At 37.6% G+C, this 24,839-nt stretch overlaps 1 protein-coding gene and 1 pseudogene across 2 annotated transcripts in view; one reads left to right on the top strand and one right to left on the bottom strand.

The window, feature by feature from the left end:
- Window positions 1-23,787, top strand: part of ACKR2 (atypical chemokine receptor 2) — a 44,537-nt gene extending 20,750 nt beyond the window's left edge. For both annotated transcript variants that reach the window (XM_074197842.1, XM_074197841.1), the window contains exon 2: window positions 11,815-23,787. In XM_074197842.1, the coding sequence (XP_074053943.1) occupies window positions 11,836-12,951 (1,116 nt within the window). In that variant the 5' untranslated portion in view covers window positions 11,815-11,835 and the 3' untranslated portion in view covers window positions 12,952-23,787. The remainder of the gene's footprint in view (window positions 1-11,814) is intronic.
- LOC141496520 (7-alpha-hydroxycholest-4-en-3-one 12-alpha-hydroxylase-like) lies at window positions 22,980-24,315 on the bottom strand (annotated as a pseudogene).
- Window positions 24,316-24,839: the final 524 nt, after the last annotated feature.

Genomic DNA, 24,839 nt, shown 5'->3' with positions numbered 1-24,839 from the left:
TTATATTTTTGATATAACAAAATCTCTATATTTGAAGCCATAAACAAATATATATAACTGAGAAAGACTAAAAGCATTTCCATTAAAAAATGTATAAACAAGGAGGTTCATGTTCCCCAATCCTATTAGAAATGGATTTAGAAATTTAGTCAAAGTAATAAAGAATGAACAAGAAAAGAAATGAAAAGGTAAGCACTGGCAGTGATGAATTTAAAAATTTCTATTTGGGGGCAGCTAGGTGGTGCAGTGGATAAAGCACTGGCCCGGGAGTCAGGAGTACCTGGGTTCAAATCTGATCTCAGACACTTAATAATTACCTAGCTGTGTGGCCTTGGGCAAGCCACTTAACCCCATTTGCCTTGCAAAAACCTTAAAAAAAATTTCTATTTGAAGATATTTTATATACTTAGAAAACATGACAACAGCAAAAAATTTATGGAAGTAATAAAAAATGTAAACAAAGAAATGGGATACAAGATAAATATAAAATCCTTTGTATTTCTATAAACTATCAAGAACAATTGAGGGGAAAGTGATATGAAAAGAAATATCCTTTATAACAATAAGAACAATAAAATATAGCATATCTGGGCATAAATTTACCAAGTTATACAAGAGATCAATATCAAGATTGCTTCAAAATGATTTTTGAGAGAAATCAGGGAAGAACCAAATAAAAAGAAAGATAAAGATAATCAGAGTTAGGGTGAGAAAATATAGTAAAAAAATGCCAATACTTTGTATAATGGCCATCAAAATACCAGTATGCTATTATATATATATTACACAGTTAAACTTTTACATAGGGATAACTACTTCAGAAAGCATATTTGCAAATATCCCATCATATTCTTCCAATAGGAGATAGAATTCCCTCCCCTCTCTCACTACTTCATTTTTCTCTGAGGAGGTGAATGGAAATAGGTTCCTACCTTAGCTTTTTTCTCATAGAGCAGAGTCTCATTTTCAAGTCCAAAACCCTGCTCAGGGACCCTGTATTCTCAGGGCTTCCATGCCAAGCTGGCTGCTGCACCACCCTGCCCAAAATCCTGGCTCCAAGATCAACATGACTCAAATACCCAGTCTCGTGAGGATCACCTCTGGCATTGAAAAATGAGGAGAATGAATACAAATCAAGGAAAAAAAAAAAACAAAAACTGCCACCAAATCCATTCATTTCTCAGAGTTGGAATAACAGAGAGATAAACAAGGAAACCATTTCCCTTCTCTTCTTTCAGTTCAAATACACAAAAGATAGTTATCTCTGAAAAGTACCCTGGAGAAGGATAGCAAAAAAGAAAAAAGGCATCTGATAAAATGGCAGAAAAGAGAGGGAATGACTCAATCTTGATGCTTTTAACAATGCAGGCAACCAATCAAAGGAAATTCTCTCTGCTCCCAGTAAGGGATAGTAAGGGACACAGAGGACTCCATACTGAACAAACTAGACATGCTCAAAAGGCCACTGAAGGTACAGTTACATCCAAAATCCGGTAAGGTTATAATAAAATTCAAATGAAGAAGTTGACTGGAAAGAACATTAATTAAAAAAAAAAGCCTAAGGAAGGGGGATGAACAAAATAAATTATAAAAGTCACATAAAAGTCACTTATTCCATAGGGCATCAATGCTGATTTGGTTGAAAAACCAAGCATGAAGTTGGATTCCCAGAATCCCTGAGGTTTGTTCTCCTAATCTTTTAGAATTTAAAAGGTTAGTGCTTTCAGGTTAATATCTACCAGAAACAGAAGAATAAACCTGGAGACCAAAGACCTGGGACAAATATTAGCCTCAGTGGGGAAGGCTCAAAGGCCTCACGTTTTTGTGTGTGTTTCTCAATCTTCACCTTTGGCTTCTCTTTTCTGCCTCTTTATCCCATGTAAGCACTAGCATTATCCTTATTGAAAAGGGCTCCAGTTCCCATCACCCTTTGTCTGTCAATTTATTTAAATTATAATCTTTGTTCCTAGGCTATGGCAGATCTCCATTCAGGCACAAAACAAATAATTATACAATTGAGCCTGTATCTGGATTCAGTCCTCTGTGCCCAATTGCCAATCACTTGTGCTCCTCTCCCTTTGGTATCCAGGTAGTGCCCTAGTGATCAGTGCCCTGATCAGAAGGAAGAGCAATTTAGTCAGCTGAGGAGCCATAGCCACATTCTACTAACTTCACTCCCACCATGAAGAGGACATCTACATTCACCAACAATTAATATGGAATAGTGGTGGCCCTTTAACCTTTTATATTCTGTGCAGGATTGGTATGATGAATGAACTCATGAATGAATGTATGAACATTGTAACACTAAAAAAAAAATAGATTTGATACTAAATATTTTTTTTCATTTTGTTCATTTGTACCTAAGGTCACAACAAACTTAAGAGGGAAGCTCAAAAAGAATATTCAAGATTGGGGTGGCTAGGTGTCACAGTGGATAAACACCAGCCCTGGAGTCAGGAGTACCTGGGTTCAAATCTGGTCTCAAATACTTAATAATTACCTAGCTGTGTGGCCTTGGGCAAGCCACTTAACCCATTGCCTTGCAAAAACCTAAAAAAAAAAAAGAAGAATATTCAGGATTCCACAAAGGCTTCCACTCAAGAAGCAAATCTTACTGAACACAGCAGGGCTGGGCATAATTGTTGCCAATACTCTCAAGTTGTTGTGATAAATTGGCTAACAAATAAAATATGCCAGGTCTTCTAAAAATTATGCAAAAAATTTTTCAGTTAACATTCCTAATAGTGCCTTTCTCTTTCTCAAAAACAGCTAAAATTTTATTCTGATGTAAAAATATAATTATTACACTTTCATGAAGTAATATGGAAGAGACCAATATTTAGCTATTATTCAACATTTAATATTTTTTCATTTTTCTTGTTTTATAAAGTTTTAAAAAATTTTTTTTTTTTTAGTTTTTGCAAGGCAAATGGGGTTAAGTGGCTTGCCCAAGGCCACACAGCTAGGTAATTATTAAGTGTCTGAGGTCAGATTTGAACCCAGGTACTCCTGACTCCAGGGCCAGTGCTTTATCCACTATGCCACCTAGCCTCCCCCTTTTTAAAGTTTTAATGGTTTATTTATTTTTAAATTTATTTTTTTATTCTCATTTTGTACAAATGTTTTTTTTTACATTAATAAAATATACTTGTTTACAAGTAAACAAAATACCCCTCCCCCCATGAATATAGATAGACTTGCTTGGGCGAAAAAGTAAAGGGGAGAGAAAAAAAAATTAAAATAAAAAAAATAATAGTAATAGTTGTAGGTATGGCCAGATGGCGCAATGGATGAAGCACCAGCCCTGGAGCCACGAGCACCCGAGTCCATATCTAGCCTTGTAAACCCAATAATCACCCAGCCATGTGACATGCAAGCCACCCGATCCCCACTGCCCTGCAAAAACCAAAAAGAAGAAAAAAGAAAAAGACCCAAAATAAAATAAAATAGTAATAATAGTAGGGGTGGCTGGGTGGCAGACAGAGCATTGGCCCTTGAGCCAGGAGCACCTGGGTCCGAATCCGGCCCCAGACACCCAATGATCACCCTGCTATTTGGACCCAGGCAGGCCACCCAGCACCACTTGCCCTGCACCCTCCCCCAAATAATAATAACAAAAAAATGTGTTTCAGTCTTTGTTTCCACACCATCAACTCTGTCATGGGTGGATCACATTCTTTATGATAAGTCCATCACAAAAGTTACTTCCATATTTTTCCAAAGTTGCCATTGCTGATCGCAACTCCCTCCTTTCTTATTTCTCCACTACCATGTACTATATTTTCTCTCTCCTTTCACTCTGACTCTGCTGTAGGGTCGCTGAGTGGCGCAGCAGACAGATCCCTGGTCCTGGGGCCAAGAAGCCCCGAGCTCCCATACCACCCCTTAGGCCCAGCATCCACCTGGCCCTATGGCCCTGGGCAGGCCATCCAATCCCAGCCCCTTGCAAGAAGTAAAAAAGAAAATGTGTTATATCTGACCACTCTCCCCCCATGGTCCATCCTCTCCTCCTTTACTCACATCCCCACCCCTTCCCCCTGCTCCCCCCTCCTTCTTACTCCAGTTGTCTATACCCTATTGAGTATATTTGCTGTTTCCTCTCCTAGCCATCTCTGATGAGAGCAAAGGTTCCCTCTTTCCCCCTTGCCTCCCACCTTCCATATCATTGCAATAGCTCATTGTAATAAAAAAAATCTTATTATGTGAAATATCTTGGCCTATTTCCCCTCTCCTTTTTCTTTTTCCCATTCCATTTCCCTTTTTTTCTATTGACTCCATTTTTACACCATATTTTATCTTTGAATTCAGCTTTCTCCTGTGCTTCAGCTATAAAAGCTCCCTCTACCTGCTGTATTAACTGAGAAGGTTCATATGAATATTATCAGTATCATTTTTCTATACATGCAGTTCATCCTCATTAAGTCCCTCATATTTCCCCCCTCTCCTCCAATCTCCATGCTTCACCTGAGTCCTGTATCTGAAGATCAAACCTTCTGTTCAGCTCTGGCCATTCCAAAAGGAACATTTGAAATTCCCCTGGTTCATTGAAAGTCCATCTTTTTCCCTGGAAGAGGACATTCAGCCTTGCTGGGTAGTTCATTCTTGGCTGCATTCTAAGCTCTTTTGCCTTCCGGTATATTGTATTACAAGCTCTACAAGCTTCCAGTGTAGTTGCTGCTAAGTCCTGTGTGATCCTGACTGCAACTCCACAATATTTGAACTGTGTCCTTCTGGCTGCTTGTAATATTTTCTCTTTGACTTGGGAGTTTTGGAACTTGGCTATAATATTCCTGGGGGTTGGTTTTTTGGGATCTCTTTCTCGGGGAGATCGGTGGATTCTCTCCATTTCTATTTTGCCCTCTGCTTCTAGAATATCAGGGCAATTTTCCTGTAGTAATTCTTTGAAAATGATGTCAAGGCTCTTTTCCTGATCATGACTTTCAGGTATTCCAATAATTTTCAAATTATCTTTCCTAAGTCTGTTTTCCATATCAGTTGTTTTTTCAATGAGATATTTCACATTTTTTCTAATTTTTCATGTTTTTGGTTTTGAAGTATTGATTCCTGATCTCTGGTAAATTCATCAATCTCCCTGAATTCTATTCTTTGTCTGAAGGATTTGTTCTCCTCAGAGTTTTCTTATCTTTTTTCCATCTGGCCAATTTTGCTTTTTAAAGAATTCAATAACTTTTTGAACTGTTTTATCCATTTGACCTAAGCTGGTTTTTAGCATGCTATTTTCTTCAACTTTTTTTTTGGATTTCCTTGACTAAGCTGCTGATTTCATTTTCATGTTTTTCCTGCATCTCTCTCCTTTCTTTTCCCAGTTTTTCTTCCAACTCCCTCATTTGATTTTCAAAGTCTTTTTTGAGCTCTGTCATAGCCTGAGCCCAATTTCTGTTTTTCTTGGAGTCTTTAGATGCAGGAGCTTGTGCTTCCTCATCTTCAGACTGAGTATTTTGATCCTGCTTGGGCTCATTTGCAAAATATTTCTCAATGGTCTTCCTCTTGTTTCTCTGTTTGTTCATTTTCCCAGTCTAAGCCCTTTTTTTGGGGTGCTTCCTGAGCTTTTGGGACACTCCCACAAGGGTCTCAGTGTGTGAAGGTCTGTCCTCCCTCCTGGTCTGTGAATGACCATAAGCACCCCCCTCTGCCACGGGGCCGAGGTGGGGGAGCCCTGCTGTTCTATTGGGGGCCTAGACTGCGATCAGGATCTGAATGTGGTCAGAACCCCAGAGTCCTATTCCAGGGGTACAGGACAGAGCTCTGCAGTCTCTCTCTCTCTCTCTCTCTTTTCAGTCTCCTCCCTAGGTTCAATGGGCTCATGCCCTGGGGGCTCCTCCTTACCAGCTCCACCTGCTTCTGTTTCCTGGATCTGGACTGCCTTGGCCAAGCTGCTTGCTGTGCACCCCGAGGGCTGGGCTTCACTTGCTCACTCTGGCAGAGGCCTCCCCCTCTTCCCCCAATTTGTGCCTGGTGCTCCTCGGTGTGTAGATCAGGAAACGCCCCCACTGCTGTGAGCTGGGCTCCCAGCACCCTGGGGCTGCCTCCTGGAGGCTGAAGTTCTTTCACTCTGGTGGGCCACCCATCTGGCAGGCTGCCCCTCCAACCCCGGGGAGCAGAGCCTTTCTACTCTTTTCCAGGTTACCTTGAGTAGGAGAACTGCCTTACTGGGTCCCTCTGTGGGTTCTGTTTCTCAAAAATTTAGTTAGAGTCCTTAGTTTAGAAGTTTTATGAGAGAGCGCCTAAGACATGATCCGCTCTTGTCACCATCTTGGCTCTGCCCCCTTTTCTTCTTTATCAAAATTTTACTACCTTTCCCCTTTGACTTTTCTTTTAAGAATTTAACTTTCTGGGGCTGCTAGGTGGTGTAGTGGATAAAGCACTGGCTCTGGAGTCAGGAGTACCTGGGTTCAAATCCGGTCTCAAACACTTAATAATTACCTAGCTGTGTGGCCTTGGGCAAGCCACTTAACCCTGTTTGCCTTGCAAAAACCTAAAAAAAAAAAAGAATTTAACTTTCTGTTTATTTTCACTAATACCTTCACCTTCCCTTTTTCAGTCCCTTTTCCCCCTATCTTTCCCTTTCCAAGTTTCCCCCTTCCCAGTAGATTATTTAGATTTATTTTTTGTAAGGCAAATGGAGTTAAGTGGCTTGCCCAAGGCCACACAGCTAGATAATTATTAAGTGTCTGAGACCGTATTTGAATCCAGGTACTCCTGACTCCAGGACCAGTGCTTTATCCACTTTGACACCTAGCAGCCTCCTATTATTTAGATTTTTAAATCCAAGTGGAAATATATCTTATTCCTTCTCTGGACTTAATCTATTGAATAGAAATTACTCAGCATTTACATTCTCCTTTCTTTTCCTCTAAAATTACAAATCTTTGTGCTTCTTGCTTTGGTGTAATTTATCACACTAATACTATTAATCAGGTATTATCAATCACAGTTTGATTATTTGATTGCTTGATAAGCTCATATTGTTATCAAGGTATCATCACAGATTGTTTGCTTGATTGCTTGATAAACAGCTTTGATTCAAATTGCATCAGATTATAATTATATTAATTTTTTACCCTTTTCAAGTATCTTTCAAGTGCACACAATCCTTCTCAGGAGCCGGTTTCATCCAGAGTCATATCATTTCTTTTTTTTTTCATCATATTATTTCTTGAGCGATTTGTTTTTGTTTTGTTTTTGCAAGGCAGAGGGGTTAAGTGACTTGCCCAAGGTCACACAGCTAGGCAATTATTAAGTGTCTGAAGCCGGATTTGAACTCTGGTCCTCCTGACTCTAGGGCTAGTGCTCTTTCCACTGTGCCACCTAACTGCCCCTCCGTTTTCCTTTTAATCTTGCCATCCTTTTAATCTTGCCAGTATTGGTTTATTATTACAAAAAAATTATTCATTTTATAATTTATGGAGTTCCCTGAGGAAGGAGTTCCCGGGAAACGTTGCCTTCACACCACCATCCTGGCTCCACCCACTCCATTTTGTAATTTATGATGTACTCTATTTCTTGTTTGGGCATACATTTCTCCTCTTTTCCCTAAATTTGAAAGAGAGAGAGAGAGACAGAGAGGAGAGAGAGAGAGAGAGAGAGAGAGAGAGTATTTTTTGATCTATTAATTGGATTATGACAATGCCCTTTATCCCTAAATTCTGTACCCATTTTGACCTTATTTTGGTATAAGGTGTGAGATGTGGGTCTATGCCTAGTCTATGCCATACTATTTTTCCAGTTTTCCCAACAATTTTTGTCAAATAGTGAGTTTTTATCCTAGAACCTAGTGTCTTTAGGTTTGTTAAATAGTAGAATATTGTAGTCATTGACTTCTATTTATTGAACCTATCCTAATCCAATGGTCCATTACTCTATTTTTAAACCAGTACCAGGCAGTTTTGATGGCTATCATTTTCTAGTATAGTTTTAGATCTGGTAGAGCTAGGCCATCTTCCTTTACATTTTTTTTTTTTCATTAAATCCCTTGATATTCTTGACCTTTTGTTGCTCCAGAAGAATTTTGTTACTATTTTTTCTAGTTCAGTAAAATAGTTATTTGGTTGTTTGATTGGTATGGCACTGAATAAGTAATTTAATTTGGGTTCTTATTTTTATTAAATTAGCTCAACCTAACCAAGAGTAATTGACATTTTTCCAGTTGTTTAAATCTGACTTTATTTGTGTGAAATATAAATTTATAATTGTGTTCATACAGTTTCTGAATTTGTTCTAAGAGGTAGATTCACAAATATTTAATGTCTACAGTTAGTTTAAATGGAATTTCACTTTCTATCTTTCGCTCTTGGGTTTTATTGTTCATATATAGAAATGCTCATGATTTATATGGGTTTATTTTATATCCTGATACTTTATCAAATTTGCAAATTATTTCAAGTAGTTTTTAATCTTTTTTTATTTATTTAAGGCACTGGGGTTAAGTGACTTGCCCAAAGTTACATGGATAGGCAATTATTAAATGTCTGAGGTTGGATTTGAACTCAGGTCCTCCTGACTCCAGGGCTGGTGCTCTATCCACTGTGCCACCTAGCTGCCCCTCAAGTAGTTTTTTTAGATGATTTTCTTGGGTTCTCTAAGTACACTATTATATCATCTGCAAAGAGTGAAAATTTTGACTCCTTATTGTCAATTTTAATTCCTTCGATTTCTTTTTCTTTTCTTATTGCTAAAGATGGTATTTCTAATACATTATTTATTAATAATGGTGATAATGTGCATCCTTGATTCACCTCTGGTCTTTTTATATTTTTTAGGTTTTTGCAAGGCAGTGGGGTTAAGTGACTTGCCCAAGGCCACACAACTAGGTAGTTATTAAGTGTTTGAGGCTGGATTTGAACTCATGTACTCCTGATTCCAGGGCTGGTGCTCCATCCACTGTGCCACCTACCCACCCCATTCACCTCTGATCTTTTTGGAAATACTACTAGTTTATTTGTATTATATCTAAAATTTGTTGATGGTTTTAGTTAGATACTACTTATTATTTTAAGGAAAACTCCATTTATTCCTATACTCTCTAGTGTTTTTAATAGGAATGGATGTGATGTTTTATCAATGTCTTTTTCACAAATTGCATGTTTTTCTACCAACCTCCCTTCCCATATCTTTCCCCTCAATGGCAAACAGTTTAGTAAACGTTATTCATATAACATTTGTGCTTTAACATGCTTACATATTAGTCATTTTGGGTATGAGGAATTAGAACTAAGAGAAAAGAAAGAAAACCATGGAATAGGAAGGAAAAAATAAGTGAAGTTTTTAAAAAAGTGGACATAGTTTTCATTTAGATTTTGTGATTTTTTTTTGTTTGCTTTTTGTTTTCCTCTGGATAAGGATGGTATTTTCTGTAGCCAGGTCTCTCAGGGCTGTTCCAGCTCTTTGAACTGCTGAGAGGAGCTATATCCATCATAGCTGATCAATTCACAGTGTTGTTGATAATGTAGATAATGTTCTCTTGGTTCTGCTCCCTTTGCTCAGCATCAGTTTCTGTAATTCTTTTCATGCTTCTCTAAAGTTTGACCATTCATGATTTCTTATAGAGTAATAGTAGGGAATAATTATCTTAAGAGTAGGAATACAAGGACATTACTAAAATTATGACATTTCTAGGATCATTAAGAGGGTAGGTAATATTGCTTTTGGGATTAACAATTTTCTGTCACTATTATATTATACTGATGGTGGTTTGTCCTTCATTCTTGAAGAAGATCATAACAGCAGAGAGATGATGCCATGATGACATGCAAGTGAATTTGATTTGAGTGAGGGGGGGCTGTGCAAAGTCACTAACCTCTTTCTCCTCCAAGTCATTTGGGTCCATTGGCCAGATATAGATCAGGATAATTGGATAGAGCACTGGATGTGAAGCAATCAAGGTTAAGTGACTTGGCCAAGGTCATACTGCTAGTAAGCGTTTGAGGTCAAATTTGAACTCAGGTCCTTCTGACACTAAGGTTGATGCTCTATCAGTTGCACCACCCAGCCATCAGCACAGATTAGGTCTCCACTGTTGTGGGTGTTAGACATTAAAAGTTTAGGCAATTCCTGATCTCCCTGGCAAAAGATACAACAGGTAAACAGAAAATGCTCATTCATGATCATTAGAGGAAAAAGAACCCTAGAGCCTAAGGAAATCAGAAAATATCTCTTGCAAGAAGAGCCAGGGAAGTTGAGACTTGAAAGAAGCTGGGACAGCGGTAAATGTAAGAAAGAAATGCATTACAGGCATGGAATTACAGACTTGCCTAAGGCCACACAGCTAGGTAGTTTTTAAGTGTTTGAGGCTGGATTTGAACTCAGGTACTCCTGACTACAGGAACAAATGAGAGAAATGGAAAGCCATATTTGCATAATAGCAGGTAGACCTTTTGGGCTAGTAGAAAGAGAGGAATGTGAAATATATCTGGCAATGTTGGCTGGTAATAAATTTTGGAGGGTCTTCCATGTCATTCTGATGACAAAGTTATTTTTTATAATTAGAGGCCAAATGAAACCCCAGAAGATTTTGGAGCAGTGGAATGACATAATTAGACTTGCGCTTTAGGAGGATTCTTTTAGCAGTAATGTAGAAGAAAGACGGGAGAAAGAATGAAAGCTAGGAGACTGATTGGGAAGATGTTGCAATGATCCAGGTGAGAGGTGAAGAGGACCTGTAATAAGATGGTGGCTGTATGTTTAAAAAGAAAAAGATTAATATAAGATAGGTTGCAGGTTAAAATTGACTAGTAAAAATTATAGATTGGATATGGGGACTAAGGGAGAGAGAAGAATCAAGGATGACTATAAGGTTGCAAATCTGCATACCTGGGGGTCACCTTTAACAAAAACAAAGTTTTGCAAGAGGGACATATTTCAGTTAAGATAATCCACGCTGTTTTGAGTATGTTGAGTTTGAGAAATTTATGAGCCAACCAATTGGCAAGGTCTAGCATAGGGTGGGGAACCTTTTTTTCTGCCAAGGACCACGTGGTTATTTATAACATCATTAGATGGCCATGCAAAATTACCAATTTAATAATTAGTGTACTATATTTTGTCAAACATTTAATTAATTCACCCTTAATTCACCAGATTTATTGAATTTTGAGTGTTGCCTGAAGTGTCTGTAGCAGTGCCAAGTCAAATGATTTTTCAGACCTTCTACTTTCCAACCAGATGTTCCGTGTCCCTGGTCTAGCAGGTGGTTGATGATATAAGATTGGCGCTCAGAAGAGAAGCTAAGCTAAGGCTAGACAATAAGTAGTTTCTGGTCTCACTCTCCCATAGTGAAGCTGATTAGATCTTTCCCTCAGATATCTAGGAGTTCTCCCAAAGACATTGGGATGTCTCTTCCCTAATGCCATCTGGTTGGAGAACCCCTCAAGGTATCCTTCTCCTCATCTCCACTTTTAGATGCTAACCCCAGTTTTAATCTCACTTACATGAAATTAGCTTTTACCAAGGGACATTTCCTTTGAATATATAGTAATAACAAACATAGATATTTCCCCCGCACTGGACAACCGTATGAGCTTTATAACTCTTCAAACTCTGAGAACAAGCTCAGACTTACTAAAACTTCTCTATACATTGGTCCCATCAAGTTCATATTTAAATGTAGCAATGTAACTGGGTGAGTCTTCATATTAATCATTTCCCTTGTCTAAGTCTCTATAAAATTATTCCTTGAATGCATGTAGATAATTGAGCTGCCTCATATATATGATATCTGTTTTTTTCATAGAAGTATATGCTTGTTGAATGGAACACTTTGCCTTATCTAATTTTTTTTTTTTGATTTTGTAGCTCACAGGAATATTCTCCAACATGACCACCACCTTCCCTCCTGACTTACCTACATGGCCTAACGTTGAAAACACCAGCATGTATGATTATTACTACCTTGATGATTACCTGGATACAGTCTGTAGGAAAGATGCCATCGTGTCCTTTGGCCAAGTGTTCCTGCCTATTTTCTATTCCCTGGTCTTTGTCCTGGGCCTGAGTGGGAACCTTTTCTTCCTTATTGTCCTCCTCTACTCTGTCCGTAGAAGACAGGTAACTGAGGTATACTTGCTGAACTTGGTTGTTTCTAACCTCCTCTTTGTGGTGACCTTGCCTTTTTGGGGGGCTTCTGTAGCCTGGCATTGGGTCTTTGGGGAAGCCCTCTGTAAAATCATATGTATTCTTTACACTGTTAGCTTCTACAGCAGCATCTTCTTTCTTGGCTGCATGAATCTGGATAAGTATCTGGCTATTATCCATGCTCAGACTCACCATCACCTGTGGACACCAGGAAAAAGTTGGTTGCTTTCAGGTGGGGTGTGGACAATGGCTCTAGTACTTGCTATCCCTGACCTGGTCTTTGCTCAAGTGCGAGAAAGCTCTAATGGAATGCAGAGTTGTCACCTGGACTTTGGAGACAATGGGCCTGTATGGCGGGTGTTTCTTCGCTTTAAGCAGAGTGTTCTGGGATTTTTCCTCCCGCTTTTCTCCATGATCTTCTTCTATACCCGAATAGGCTGTGTCCTCACAGTCCTGAGACCTCAGGGCAGGGGCCGAGCCCTGTGCAGAGCCGCAGCACTGGTGATGGTCTTCTTTGTACTGTGGTGTCCCTACAACATTACTCTGTTCCTGCACTCATTACAGGACTTACAGGTCCTCAAGAACTGTGAGGTCAGCAAGCGTCTGGACTATGCCAGTCAGGTGACAGAGAGCATTGCTTTCACTCACTGCTGCCTCTCCCCTTTCCTCTATCTCTTTGTCCATCGACGGCTCAGGAAACAACTCAAAAAAGTTCTAGAAGCCATTTTTAAAAGATCCAGGGAATCCCATGCTTCCCATCCCTCTCAAACCAGTTATTCTAATAGCTATTCCACAACCCAAGAAGAAATTGCTAGCACAGATAATCCAGAAGAAAGCTTGCAGGAACAGAGAATTTAGAGCAAGAAGAGACCACAGCTCACTTAGTCCAACCTCTTCATTTCACAAGGGTAGAGAACTAGGAGACAATAAAAATGACTTACCCAAGGTCACCAGGGAGTAAGTAGCAGATCTGGGTTTTGAAACCAAGTCTTACTAGATAGAGCTCCTTCACAACCAGGACTGACTCCTTCACTAGCAGAACCTTCTACCAAACAAGATGTTGGCCTTTTGTAGCCAAAACAAGTCCCACTTAAGTTTAACAAATCTCATTGGTTACCCTGTTTGACCAATTGCCTATCTGAAGTACTGGTTCTATGGAATGAACTTCCCACAGAATGTTTCATCCCATATTTCATCCCATTTTTAATAATAATCATCCCTATTCCTAAGGCACTAGGGAAGAAAAATGGCCAACCACTCTAGTATCTTTGGGTTTCTGAATATCTCCCATATCAGAGTATCAACCTCAGAATCAGGAGACCTGGATCTGAATCCCAGTACTACTGCTTTTATTATATGACTACTGTATAGTGTTTGGTGCATTGGCTCCCAAATTCTTTAGATATATGAACCCTTTTAAAACAACAATAGAAAAATTAACAAAGCTTCTCCTAATAATAAATATATTGTATCATTAACATCATTGATTATGGAAATATGTAATAACAAAATGAAAATACAGGTTATTTATTCTCTTGTGGAAATTCTTGGGCTCCTAGGGAGGTCATAGTCCACATCCTGGGATTTTTGATGGAAATAACCCTGAATTTGGAGTTAGAAGACTGACTCCAAGTTCTGTGTCCCTAAATGATATTGAGCTACTCTCTTTTCTCTCTGAATCTTCTTTTTTTAAATTATAAAATAAAAGAGTTTACATTCTAGAAAACAATTTGAAATAATAGGAGAAAGGTTATTAAATCATGCATCTTTTGATTAAAATAGCTCATTGCCATATAGATGTCCCAAGGAATCTGTAAAATAGTGATTATAAAAATTCTACCTCCCAGATTGTTGTAAAAATCAAAAGCTATCATATTTTTAAAAACACATCAGAAGGCCAGGCATAAGCAGAAGCTATATAAATGTTAGTTTGTATAAATAAATAATTTCTATAAATAAAATCATAGTTTAGGCTAGGATTATTACTAAGGAGGTTAAAGTCAAAAAGAAAAGTTAGTTTTATTATGGTAACACAATTCTGGAAACAAAGTGGGGGCATTTAGGTTGGGGAATGATTGAATGAATTGTGGCATGAGATTGTGTAAAGTAGCTATGAATATGGTTTATGTACAATATGTATAAATCCACAATGATCTGTGTAAATGTGGCTCCCAAAGAGGATAGGAGTTCTCACTGAAGATGGAACAACAATTGGTCATTCTCTTCTCCAAAATGGATGGGGAGTATTATTCAAAGCACAGACTTAGAGCTCTGGGTAACAAGTGTCATATAATATTATTGCATTGTAAAAAGGACAAATGGGGGAAGCTGGGTGACAACTGGCCCTGGAGTCAGGAGGACCTGAGTTCAAATACAGCCTCAGATACTTAATAATTACCTAGCTGTGTGACCTTGGGCAAGTCACTTAACACCATTGCCTTACCAAAAAAAAAAAAGGACAAATGTGGAGAATTTGGAGAATTTTGGAGGAATTTTATTACCTGATGCAAAGTAAAGCAAGTGGAAATGGGAAAATAACTGCTATAATAATGTAAATTAAAGAAAAAAACAGAGAACCCAAGCCAAAACGTGGACCCACAGAAAAGGCAAAAAAATGTGCCTTCTTCCTTTGGTTGCAGAGAAAGTCCCTTCTCAAAAGGGGTTTACATTCTTATCATTAAAAGGAGCAGGGAATCTCCAGCTCCAGCTGTATTGTCCTGGCAATCAACATCAGGACTCAAATTTCAATGGATCTAGTAGTTTTTTAGGGGAGAATTAAATGTTTGACCAAATATATCCTGCAAATGATGTTATAAATATCCAAGTGGATCTTGGCAGAAACAGATTACACAACCCTGAATGGAAGAAGAAGGTTGTGATCAAGAAAGTTCATTATAAATTTAAGACTTAGAGCATAATAGAAATTCATTTGTTTCAGTCATGTCTAACTCTGTGTGACCCCATTGGGGGTTTTCCTGATGGATACTGGAATGGTTGGTCATTTTCTTCTCCAGAATTATAGGAGTAGGGATATTTATTGTTAAAAGCATTATTGGGTGAAGCATTCTATGAGAAGTTCATTCCATAGGACCAGCACTACAAATAGACAATTGGTTAAATAGGGCAACCAACATGGACTTAGGTTATCTAGAAGGAACATGATCTCCAAGGCAATCTTCTCCCTGCTATCCCTACCCCACCCCAACCTGTTCATCACTGCATAACCCATGCTAATACTAATCTATAGAGAACATTAGAGAGGAAAGATTTCAATATCTTGGGGATGGTTGGAAAGTAAGTGCACACTCATGAGAAAAACAGGGTGCAAGAAGTTTCAAATGGTCATCAAATAAAGGTAAAAGACTGGAGCAAAATAGATTATGTTTCAGCAGAAATAAAGAAAATTAGAGTTAGCAAAGTTGATCTTAGACAAAGCAAGAGCAAAAATAGATCTCATTTAAAGGGATAATGAAGAAAACTACATCTTCTTAAAAGGCACCATAGGCAATGAAGTAATATTAATAATTAAACCAACATGCACCAAGTGGTGTAGCATCCTAATTCATAGAGTAGAAACTAAACGAATTACAGGGAGACATAGACAGCAAAACTATACTGGTAGGGAACCTCAACCTCCCTCTTTCAGAACTAGATAAATCTTATCACAAAATAAATAAGAAGGAAATTAAGAAGGTGAATAAAATCTTAGAAAACTTAGATATGATAGACCTCTGGAGAAAACTGAATGGAGATAGAAAATAATATACCCTTTTCTCTGCAATACATGGCACCTATACCAAAATCAACTGTGTACTAGAACATAAAAACCTTACACTCAAATGCAGAAGGGCAAAGTAATAAATGCATGCTTTTCAGATCATGATGCAATAAAAACTACATGTAATAGAAAGATATACAAAAAATTAATTAGAAACTGAATAGCATAATTTTAAAGAATGAGTGGATCAAACAACACATAGAAATAATCAACAATTTCATCCAAGAAAATTACAACAATGAGACACCATGCCAAAATTTATGGGATGCAACCAAAGCAGCTTTTAGGGGAAATTTTATATTTCTAAATGTTTATTTGAATAAAATAGAGAGAGAGAGAGGAAATCAATGAATTGGGCATGCAACTAAAAAAACTGGAGAAAGGACAAATTAAAAATCCTAAGTTAAATGCCAAGTTAGAAACTTTGAAAATCAAAAGAGAAATTAATAAAATTGAAAGCAAGAAAACCAATGATCTAATAAATAAACTGAGTTGGTTTTATGAAAAAAATAATAAAATAAATAAACCTTTTATTAATCTGATTCAAAAAAAGAAAGAAAAACAAATGGGCACCAATACAGACAGGAGAGGAAAAAAACAGTTGTGGATCCAGAAAGCTATAACCTCTCCCCACTCCCAACATTAAGGCCTGCCATTAATAGGAGGGTTTCTCCCTTACTACCAACATAATACTAATTATAGCTTCTATCCATTAAAAACTTTGGTGGCAAGATTTCAATGCTTTGGGGGCAGCCAGGTGGCATAGTGGATAGAGCACCAGCCCCGGAGTCACGAAGACCTGAGTTCAAATCCAGCCTCAGACAACTTTATAATTGCCTCGCTGTGTGACCTTGGGCAAGTCACTTAACCCCATTGCCTTAAATAAATTTTTTTTAAAAAGATTTCAATTCTTTGAACTTCTGCTACAGAGGTACAGCACTTGTTAGACCCTGAAAATACTGACTTGGATGTATAAAATGAGGGTTGATAAGAGTTCTCCAGGGAGTGTTGAGAGAAAGGACTCACAATACTGTTTTCTATTTCCACCTACCCACCTTCAAAGTTCTTCTAAAGTTGAATTATTTCCTAGTTTGCCTAAGAGAGTGCTACATTTGAGAATGACCAGATAATACACAGTCCATGGTTCTCTTTAATTTGTAGGAAGACCCAAACTAATCAATAGAAGAGGGGAAAAAATTGCTATCCCCTGCACACCACTCAAAAACCATCATTCTCTACCTAGAAGAATTGGCATTCACTCTGTTTTACAGATGAAGAAATTGAGGCTCAAAATGATATTGCAGTTAAGAGGATGTGAGAGTAAAGAGAGACCAGTTGCTCAAACTGGGCCTACTAGAGGCACAAAAGGTTCAGAAACTTGATTTTATCCATTCATCCAGAGGGTACAGAGACCTGAGCTCTATGAATCAAACACACAAAAATTGGATTAAGAAACCAAGTTATCACTTTATTCATGTAATACCAAGACATAATAGAATCTCCAAGATGACAAGCATACTCATGACAAGAGGTCTGCATATTCTCAAGCCAGGAAAAAAGCTCTTATAGATAATCCTGGAATATCGGAGTGGGAAGGAAGCTTATAATATTGGAATTGGAATGTTAGAAATATTTTATATAGTATCTCATTCCAAAAGCCTCATTTGACCCAGGAGGAAACTGAGGTTCAGAGAGACTGTGACCTGCTAAAAGTTCCACAGTAATAAAGTAGGAGAATGGAATTGAACCTAGGGAGTGGAATTCTAAGCCCAAGGCTCTTTCCACCACACTCCTCTGCTTTCTCCTCCCTTCCCCATCCACAGACTGAGGTGGCTCCCAGCAAATGGTCCCAAGTTCTTTGGTGGGCATTGGCTCATGAGAAAAAGTGATCAATGAATTAAAAATCTCACAATAAGAAGGAAAATTGATTTGCAATCAGTAGCTATTGAAGAGATACTTGTTGATTTGAAATGAGATGTTGGAGGAGTTGTGAAATGATTCAACAATTCTGTAGAACAAATTGGAACTATGCCCAAAGGGCTATAAAACCATGACTACCCCTTGACCTAACAGTGTCACTATGAAGTCTATAGTCCAGAAAATATGAAAAACAGGAAGGAAAAGTACTTATATGTATAAGGATATTTATGGCAGCTTTTTTTTCTGGTGGCAAGGAACTGAAAATTAAGGAAATGCCCATTGGTTGAGAAGTGGTTGAACAAATTGTGATTCTGCTAAATGAAATGTTATCCTGTTAGAAGAAATGATGAACAGGATACTCTTAGTAAAAAACTTACACCAGGTGCCATGGGAAATATACGTCATAGAAAGTAGCAGCAATGCTATATGATGATCAGCAGTCAATGACCTCCTTTTTCTCAGCAATGCTGTGACCCAAGACAACTCTGAAGGATTTATGATAAAGAATACTATCCATTCCAAAGACAGAACTGATGGTATCTGAATACAAATTGAAGCATACTTTTATTCTTATTTTATTTCTCTTTTTTTGAGAGGGGGGAATTATGTTTACTTTTATAAAATGACTATTGTGGTAATATTTTTATATCTACACTTTTTAACTATAAAATAACTTGTTTCCTCAATGAGGGGGTTTGGAGCAGGAGGAAGGAAGAGAATTCAGAACTCAAGATTTTAAAAGTGAATGGTGAAATTTGTTTCTGCATGAAACCAGGGAAAAAAGTAAATTAAATTAATTTGAACTAAAAAAATAGACAAAAGAAAAGAATTGAAATGAGCTATATTAGTCTCCAAAGAAATCAAATACAGCCCATACCTGATCAGGGGCTACATTGGTTCTTTTAAAATATTAAATAATATTTTATTTTTCCCAATTACATGTAAAGAAAATTTTAAATATTCATTTAAAAATATTTTGAGTTCTAAATTTTCTCCCTCTTCCTCCCTAAATTTGTAAACAATTTGATATAGGTAATATATATGCAATCATGCAAAACATATTTCCCTATAAATCAAATAATGAAGGAAGGCACAGACTCATAGTGATGGAAATAATGATAAAAGGGTGGAAAATAATGAGAAAAATAAAGTGAGAAATAATATTCTTTGATTTCTATTCAAATTCCATCAGTTCTTTTTCTGGAGGTGGATAGCATTTTCATCCTGAGTCCTTTGGAATTATATTGAATCACTTCATTACTAAGAATAGCTAAGTCATTCACAGTTGATATTTATAAAATAGTGTTGTTACTGTGGAAATGATCTCCTGGTTCTGCTCACTTCCCTTTGCATCAGTACGTGTAAGCTTTTCCACATTTTTTTTGAAATTAGTCTGCTCACCATTTCTTAGTAACACAATAGCATTCCCTCACTATTATAATTCACATATTGTTTAATCATTCTCCAATTTCTAATTCTTTTTCACTATAAAAAGAGCTGCTATAAATATTTTTGTATAGGTAGGTCCTTTTCCCTTCTTTTAGATCTCTCTGGAATATAGACCTAGTTGTAGTATTGCTAGATCAAAAGATATGCAAAGTTTTATTGCCCTTTGGGTATAGTTCCAAATTGCTCTCCAGAATGGATGGATCACTTCACAACTCCACCAACAATGCATTAGTATCCCAATTTTCTCACATCCCCTCCATCATTATTTTTTTTCCTGTCTATCAGTGAATCTGATAGCTGTGGTACTTCAGAATTGTTTTAATTTGCTTTTAATTAATAGCACTTAATTAAAGCATTTTTACTTATGGCTAGAGATAGTTTTGATTTCATCTTAAAACCACTTGTTCATATCCTTTAATCATTTATCAAATGGAGAATGACTTCTTTCTTTTATCTTAATAGCACTTTATATTTTTCTATTTATATGTAAAGATAGTTTTTAACATTCATTTTTGTAAATTTTGAGTTTCAAATTGTTCTCCTCCCTTCTTCCCTTCCCCTTCCTCCAGAAAGCAAGAAATCTGCTACATGTACAATCATGCTATATATATTTCCATATTAGTCTAAAGAATCAGAACAGAAAGGAAAAACCACAAGAAAAAAAAGCAAAAAATAAACAATAAAAGCAAAAATAGTATTTTTCAATCTGCATTTAGATTTCATAGTTCTCTCTTTGAATTTTTCCATCACAAGTCTTTTACATTTATCTTTTATCACTATATTGTTGAGAAGAATCAAGTCTATCACAGCTGATCATCACACAATATTGCTGTTACTGTGTACAATGTTCTCCTGGTTCTATGTATTTCACTCAGCATCACTTCCTGTAATTCTTTCCAAGATTTTCTTTAATCTAACTGCTCATTTCTTTTTTTAAAATTTTAATTAATTTATTTATTTTTCCAACTACATGTAATGATAGTTTTTAACAATCTTTTTTTTACATTTTTTCCCTCCCCCCTTCCTTACTTCTGACAGAAAGCAATAGACCCAACATCCATAACCATGCAACCATAGATCTATATTAATCATGTTGTGAAAGAAGAATCCCATCCACAAGAAAGAAAACTGCTCATCATTTCTTATAGAACAACAGTATTCCATTACATTCATATACCACAACTAGTTTAGCTCATTCACCAATTGATATGCATTCTCTCAATTTTCCAATTCTTTGCCACCACAAAAAAGAGTTGCTATAAACATTTTTGTATATGTGGGTTCTTTCCCCTTTTTTAATATCTTTTTGGAATATAGACCTAGGAGTGGTACTTCTGGATTCAAGGATATACACAGTTTAAAGCCATTTGGACATCATTCTAACTTGCTCTTCAGAAAGATTGGCTCAGTTCACAACTCCATCAACAATATATTAGTGTCGGGGCGGCTAGGTGGCACAGTGAATAGAGCACCAGCCTTGGAGTCAGGAGTACCTGGGTTCAAATCTGACCTCAGACACTTAATAATTACCTAGCTGTGTGGTCTTGGGCAAGCCACTTAACCCTATTGCCTTGAAAAAAAAATCTAAAAAAGCCCCCAAACAAACAATATATTAGTGTCCCACATTTCCTCCAACATTGATCACTTTCCTTTTTAGTCATATTGTCAAAACTGAGAGGTTTGAGGTGGTACTTCATAGTTGTTTTAATTTGCATTTCTCTAATCAATAGTGATTTAGAGCATTTTTCATATACCTATAGATAACTTTAATATCTTCTCCTGAAAGTTGCTTGTTCATATCCTTTGACCATTTAACAATTGCAAAAGACCATTTTCTTATAAATTGGGTTAAGTTCTTTATATATTTGAGGAATGAGGTCTTTAGCAAAGACACTTGCTATAAAAATGTAAAATGTAAAAATTAAAAAAAAAGAATGTAAAAATCTTAATGAATATGTGAGCTATGCTGATTTCTCTCTCCAGACATACAGCAGCCAAGTCAACCAGAAAAGCCAAAAATTACTCCAACACTTAGGGTCTAGTTGCCTGGAAGAATGGTGGTGCCAGCAATAGATAGAGGCACAAGTTGGGAAAAGACTCGATTTTGGGGAAAGAAAGATGATTTCAAACTAGGATATGTATAATTGTATGTATCAATTATATGTATAATGTATAAGATGCACCTAGACATGGAACAAAATATATTATGTCTCAGCTGTAGTAAAAAAATCTGGGGTAGGGATCCCAATTCATTAAAAGGGAAAAAGGAAGAAGCTACATTTTCTTAAGAGGCACCATTGGTAATGAAGCTCTATCATTACTAAACATGTATGCATCTAGTAGCATAGTATCCAAATTCCTAGAGGAAAAGCTGAGTGAATTACAAGGAGAGATAGACAAAAAAACTTTAATAATGGGAGACCTCAATCTCTCTCTCTCAGAACTAGATAAATCTAACAACAAAATAAACAAGAGATTAAGAAAGATACACCTAGTCAATGGTAGTCACACATCCTGGACTGGAAGTTAACTGATAGTGTGATCTGGGAATATAGACTTGTATTGATCAGAATAAAGGTTCTAAAAGAACAGAGGAGATGCAAGGGGCAGGAGAAAGACAATAAGCCTGCAGAGACAGAGAAGAAGCAGAGTGGGGTGGATGGGAACAGAGTCACAGAAACCAAGATGTCCTACAAATATCTATTCACTCCTAGAATCTCACCCAAGAAGGGACCTAGGAGGTTACCTAGTCTGACTGCCTTTGAGCAGAAATCCCCTGCACAACATCCCAGAAAAGGAGTTGATCAATCTTTGATTGCTCATTTCAGTGACACTGTCCCACTACCCTAACCTCATTGTGTCCAATGTAGTCCCTTACACCATGGAAAAGACCTGTTTTTTTCCCCTTAGCATTTAGGTGAAACGTATCTCTCAGTGATTCTTTTTTTTAAATAAAGGTTTAGATTTTGATTTACAGGTTGCACAAAGGTTCATAGGTTACTACAAAGTGTTTACAAGTTACTAAAAGTTCACAAAAACTAATAGCAAGGACATTAAAGGGGAAAAGATGAAATGGAAGGAGGTATCAGAAAAAGATATGCTAAGTATAGTAATAGTCACACTGCAAGATGTGACTGGGATTAGATCCCATGTGGATCCAGCATAGAGGAGAGTGTTGTCCAAACTTTTATGGGAAGTCTAGCCCATTTCCTGTGCAGGGAGGACTCAGTAGAGGGGTCTAGGAGTGACCTCTCTGGACATGACTGGATTCAGATATCCATACCTTGGTAGGCTAAGAGCCAGGAAGTTGTAGGAGGGGTAGGGGAATAGGCTGAGGTTACTTTCTATTATCTAGGTAAATTCTCTCTGCAACTTCTATCCATTCTCAGAAGAGGAATCAGTCAAGGAGATTAGGGAAAGCCAGAGAAGCACAGGAAAAAGGAGCCTTAGAAGAAAGGAATTGTTAAGAATAGCAAAAGCTGGAAAAAGTAAAGATATCTGAGAAAAGAGAACTGGATTTGTTGTTTGGAAAAGGCATTGGAAAGCAGTTTAGTAGGGTGATGCAAACATGATTCATGATATAGAAGAGAAGATTCTGGGGAATGACTGGGTGATTAGAAAGCAGGAGAGAGAGACTGTACCCTCACTACATCCTTGAACTTGTGCAAAAGTTTTCACTATCAAGCTAGAAGTATATCTGTTAGTGAAACAGGACATCATATATATTGGCAGTATGGCATCAGTTCCTAATTGCTTCATATTTATTGTCATATTGTGTGATCATCAAGAACACAAGCAGCTTCTGGGGTGGGGGAAGAACCTCCCAGGACACATGGTAGTGCCAGCCCTCCATTGCAACATATGAGGTTCTCCCTTGCTTGTAGAAAGCTACCATTTTGCTCACATCAGGATCAGGAAACTGCTATATTTTAAGGTAGTTGGGTTTGGGTAGATTTCTGGATCCCTATGAAGGAAAATATAGGGGAAGATATACACTTCATCTCCCTTGCCATCATCCATTTTCAGGATAATATCCTCCACAACAAACCTTAGCTTCTGTTGAAGCATGCTATATTCAACATTGATGGGAACTCCACCTGGTCTCATCTCCTGCCCCATTTTCCTGAGGACTCTTTCTGCCTCTTCCACAGCAACCTTCAGAGACTTGGGGTTCTTCAGGAGGAAGAAGAGGGCCCAGAAGGACACAACATCTATTGCCCTGGGAAGTCCAGAGTAGTTGCATATTGAACTGACTCTGTCCTATCCCTGGCACTCCTTCATCAGCCAGTTGCTCCTGAGCAATACAGATCCATCCACTCACATTGTCCTTCTCCATGATATACCTTAGAGATATTTCCCAGAAAAAATATTTAAGCCTCCTCATTTCTTGCTTCTCCTTGGGCATGATCATAGAATAAAATGATTGGGGAAAGAGAATGTCAAGTTTCCCGAATTCCTCAAAAACTTTCTTGGACTGTAGGATGTCCTAAGCATGGTCTGTCTTGCAATTAGTGGGTAAGCTCTCAAACAGTCAGGTAACCAGCTTTAAAGACAATGTTATAGTAGTATTGAAATAGTCCTTCCTGTTTCTATTCCTGCTTCCTGGTCTCATTCCTGAATCAGGTTCTAGCATCAGGACCTGCAAGCTATCCATCATGGCCTGGGTTAAACTAACTAAACCAGTACTCATCAAGTATTTTGTGATGGAATTGTACTTTACATTTCCATGACCTCCTCCTTAGAATCCAAAGACTTTGAACACTAAGTCAGATACTAACTTACAAACTTGCTTCTATTCTCCTTCATTACAGCATCAAAAGAGAAAAGGTTTGTGATGTATCATTCAGCTATCTGAACAGTGAAGATGTCCCCATGATGTTCTTGCATCCTCTTCAGGAAATTGAAGGCATCCTTATTGAAGTTCCTGGCATGGTCCAACCAGAGAATGAGGCCTTTGTCCAGAGGGGCCTCTCTGGGTCTTCTCTGGCACAAGGCCCCCAGCATATACAACCTTCCCAGGACAGTGGTCACAGGACTATAAACATGGAAGCCTGGAATGCCATCACCATGTCACAAGGGATTTGTGTTTCCAGGCATCTCAGGAAAAAGTGAAGATGCTCTTTGTTTATGAGAGATTTATAAGCATAGGAAAGACCCCCTACTTCTTGTACCTTGTCCTGGGTCTAACTGAGGCCAAGAGGTTGATTGCATAATGTTAGGCCAGAAAGTAAATGTTGTGTTGAGCTTACTATTTTTAGAAGTCTGAAAACAGATAAAAAGAAAACAGCTAGACAATGTCAGGAGATATTTAGTGGGAAAAACAAAAACTGTATTTAAATTCAAGTTTATCTTTTGCGCCTTTACCAAAAGGCACTGGTAATCAGCCAAGTACAGATAGTGTCTATACATGGTCCCAATCCTGTATAAAAATCAGATCAACAAGTTAATCAAGAAATTAAGTAAGTTATTTAATGAGGATCAAAGAATTGTAATCTAGAGCAATATCCTATATAATTCACAGTGAGGAAGTTCCAAATAGAGGTAGCTAGATGGAACAGCAGGTGGGTCACAAGTTAGTTATTTCAGGGTGATAGCACAT

Source organism: Macrotis lagotis, chromosome 8 (genome assembly GCF_037893015.1).
Source record: "Macrotis lagotis isolate mMagLag1 chromosome 8, bilby.v1.9.chrom.fasta, whole genome shotgun sequence".
Classification (NCBI taxonomy): Eukaryota; Metazoa; Chordata; class Mammalia; order Peramelemorphia; family Peramelidae; genus Macrotis; species Macrotis lagotis.
The sequence above is the reverse complement of the archived record's forward strand: the minus strand, read 5'-3'. Positions and strand labels throughout refer to the sequence as shown.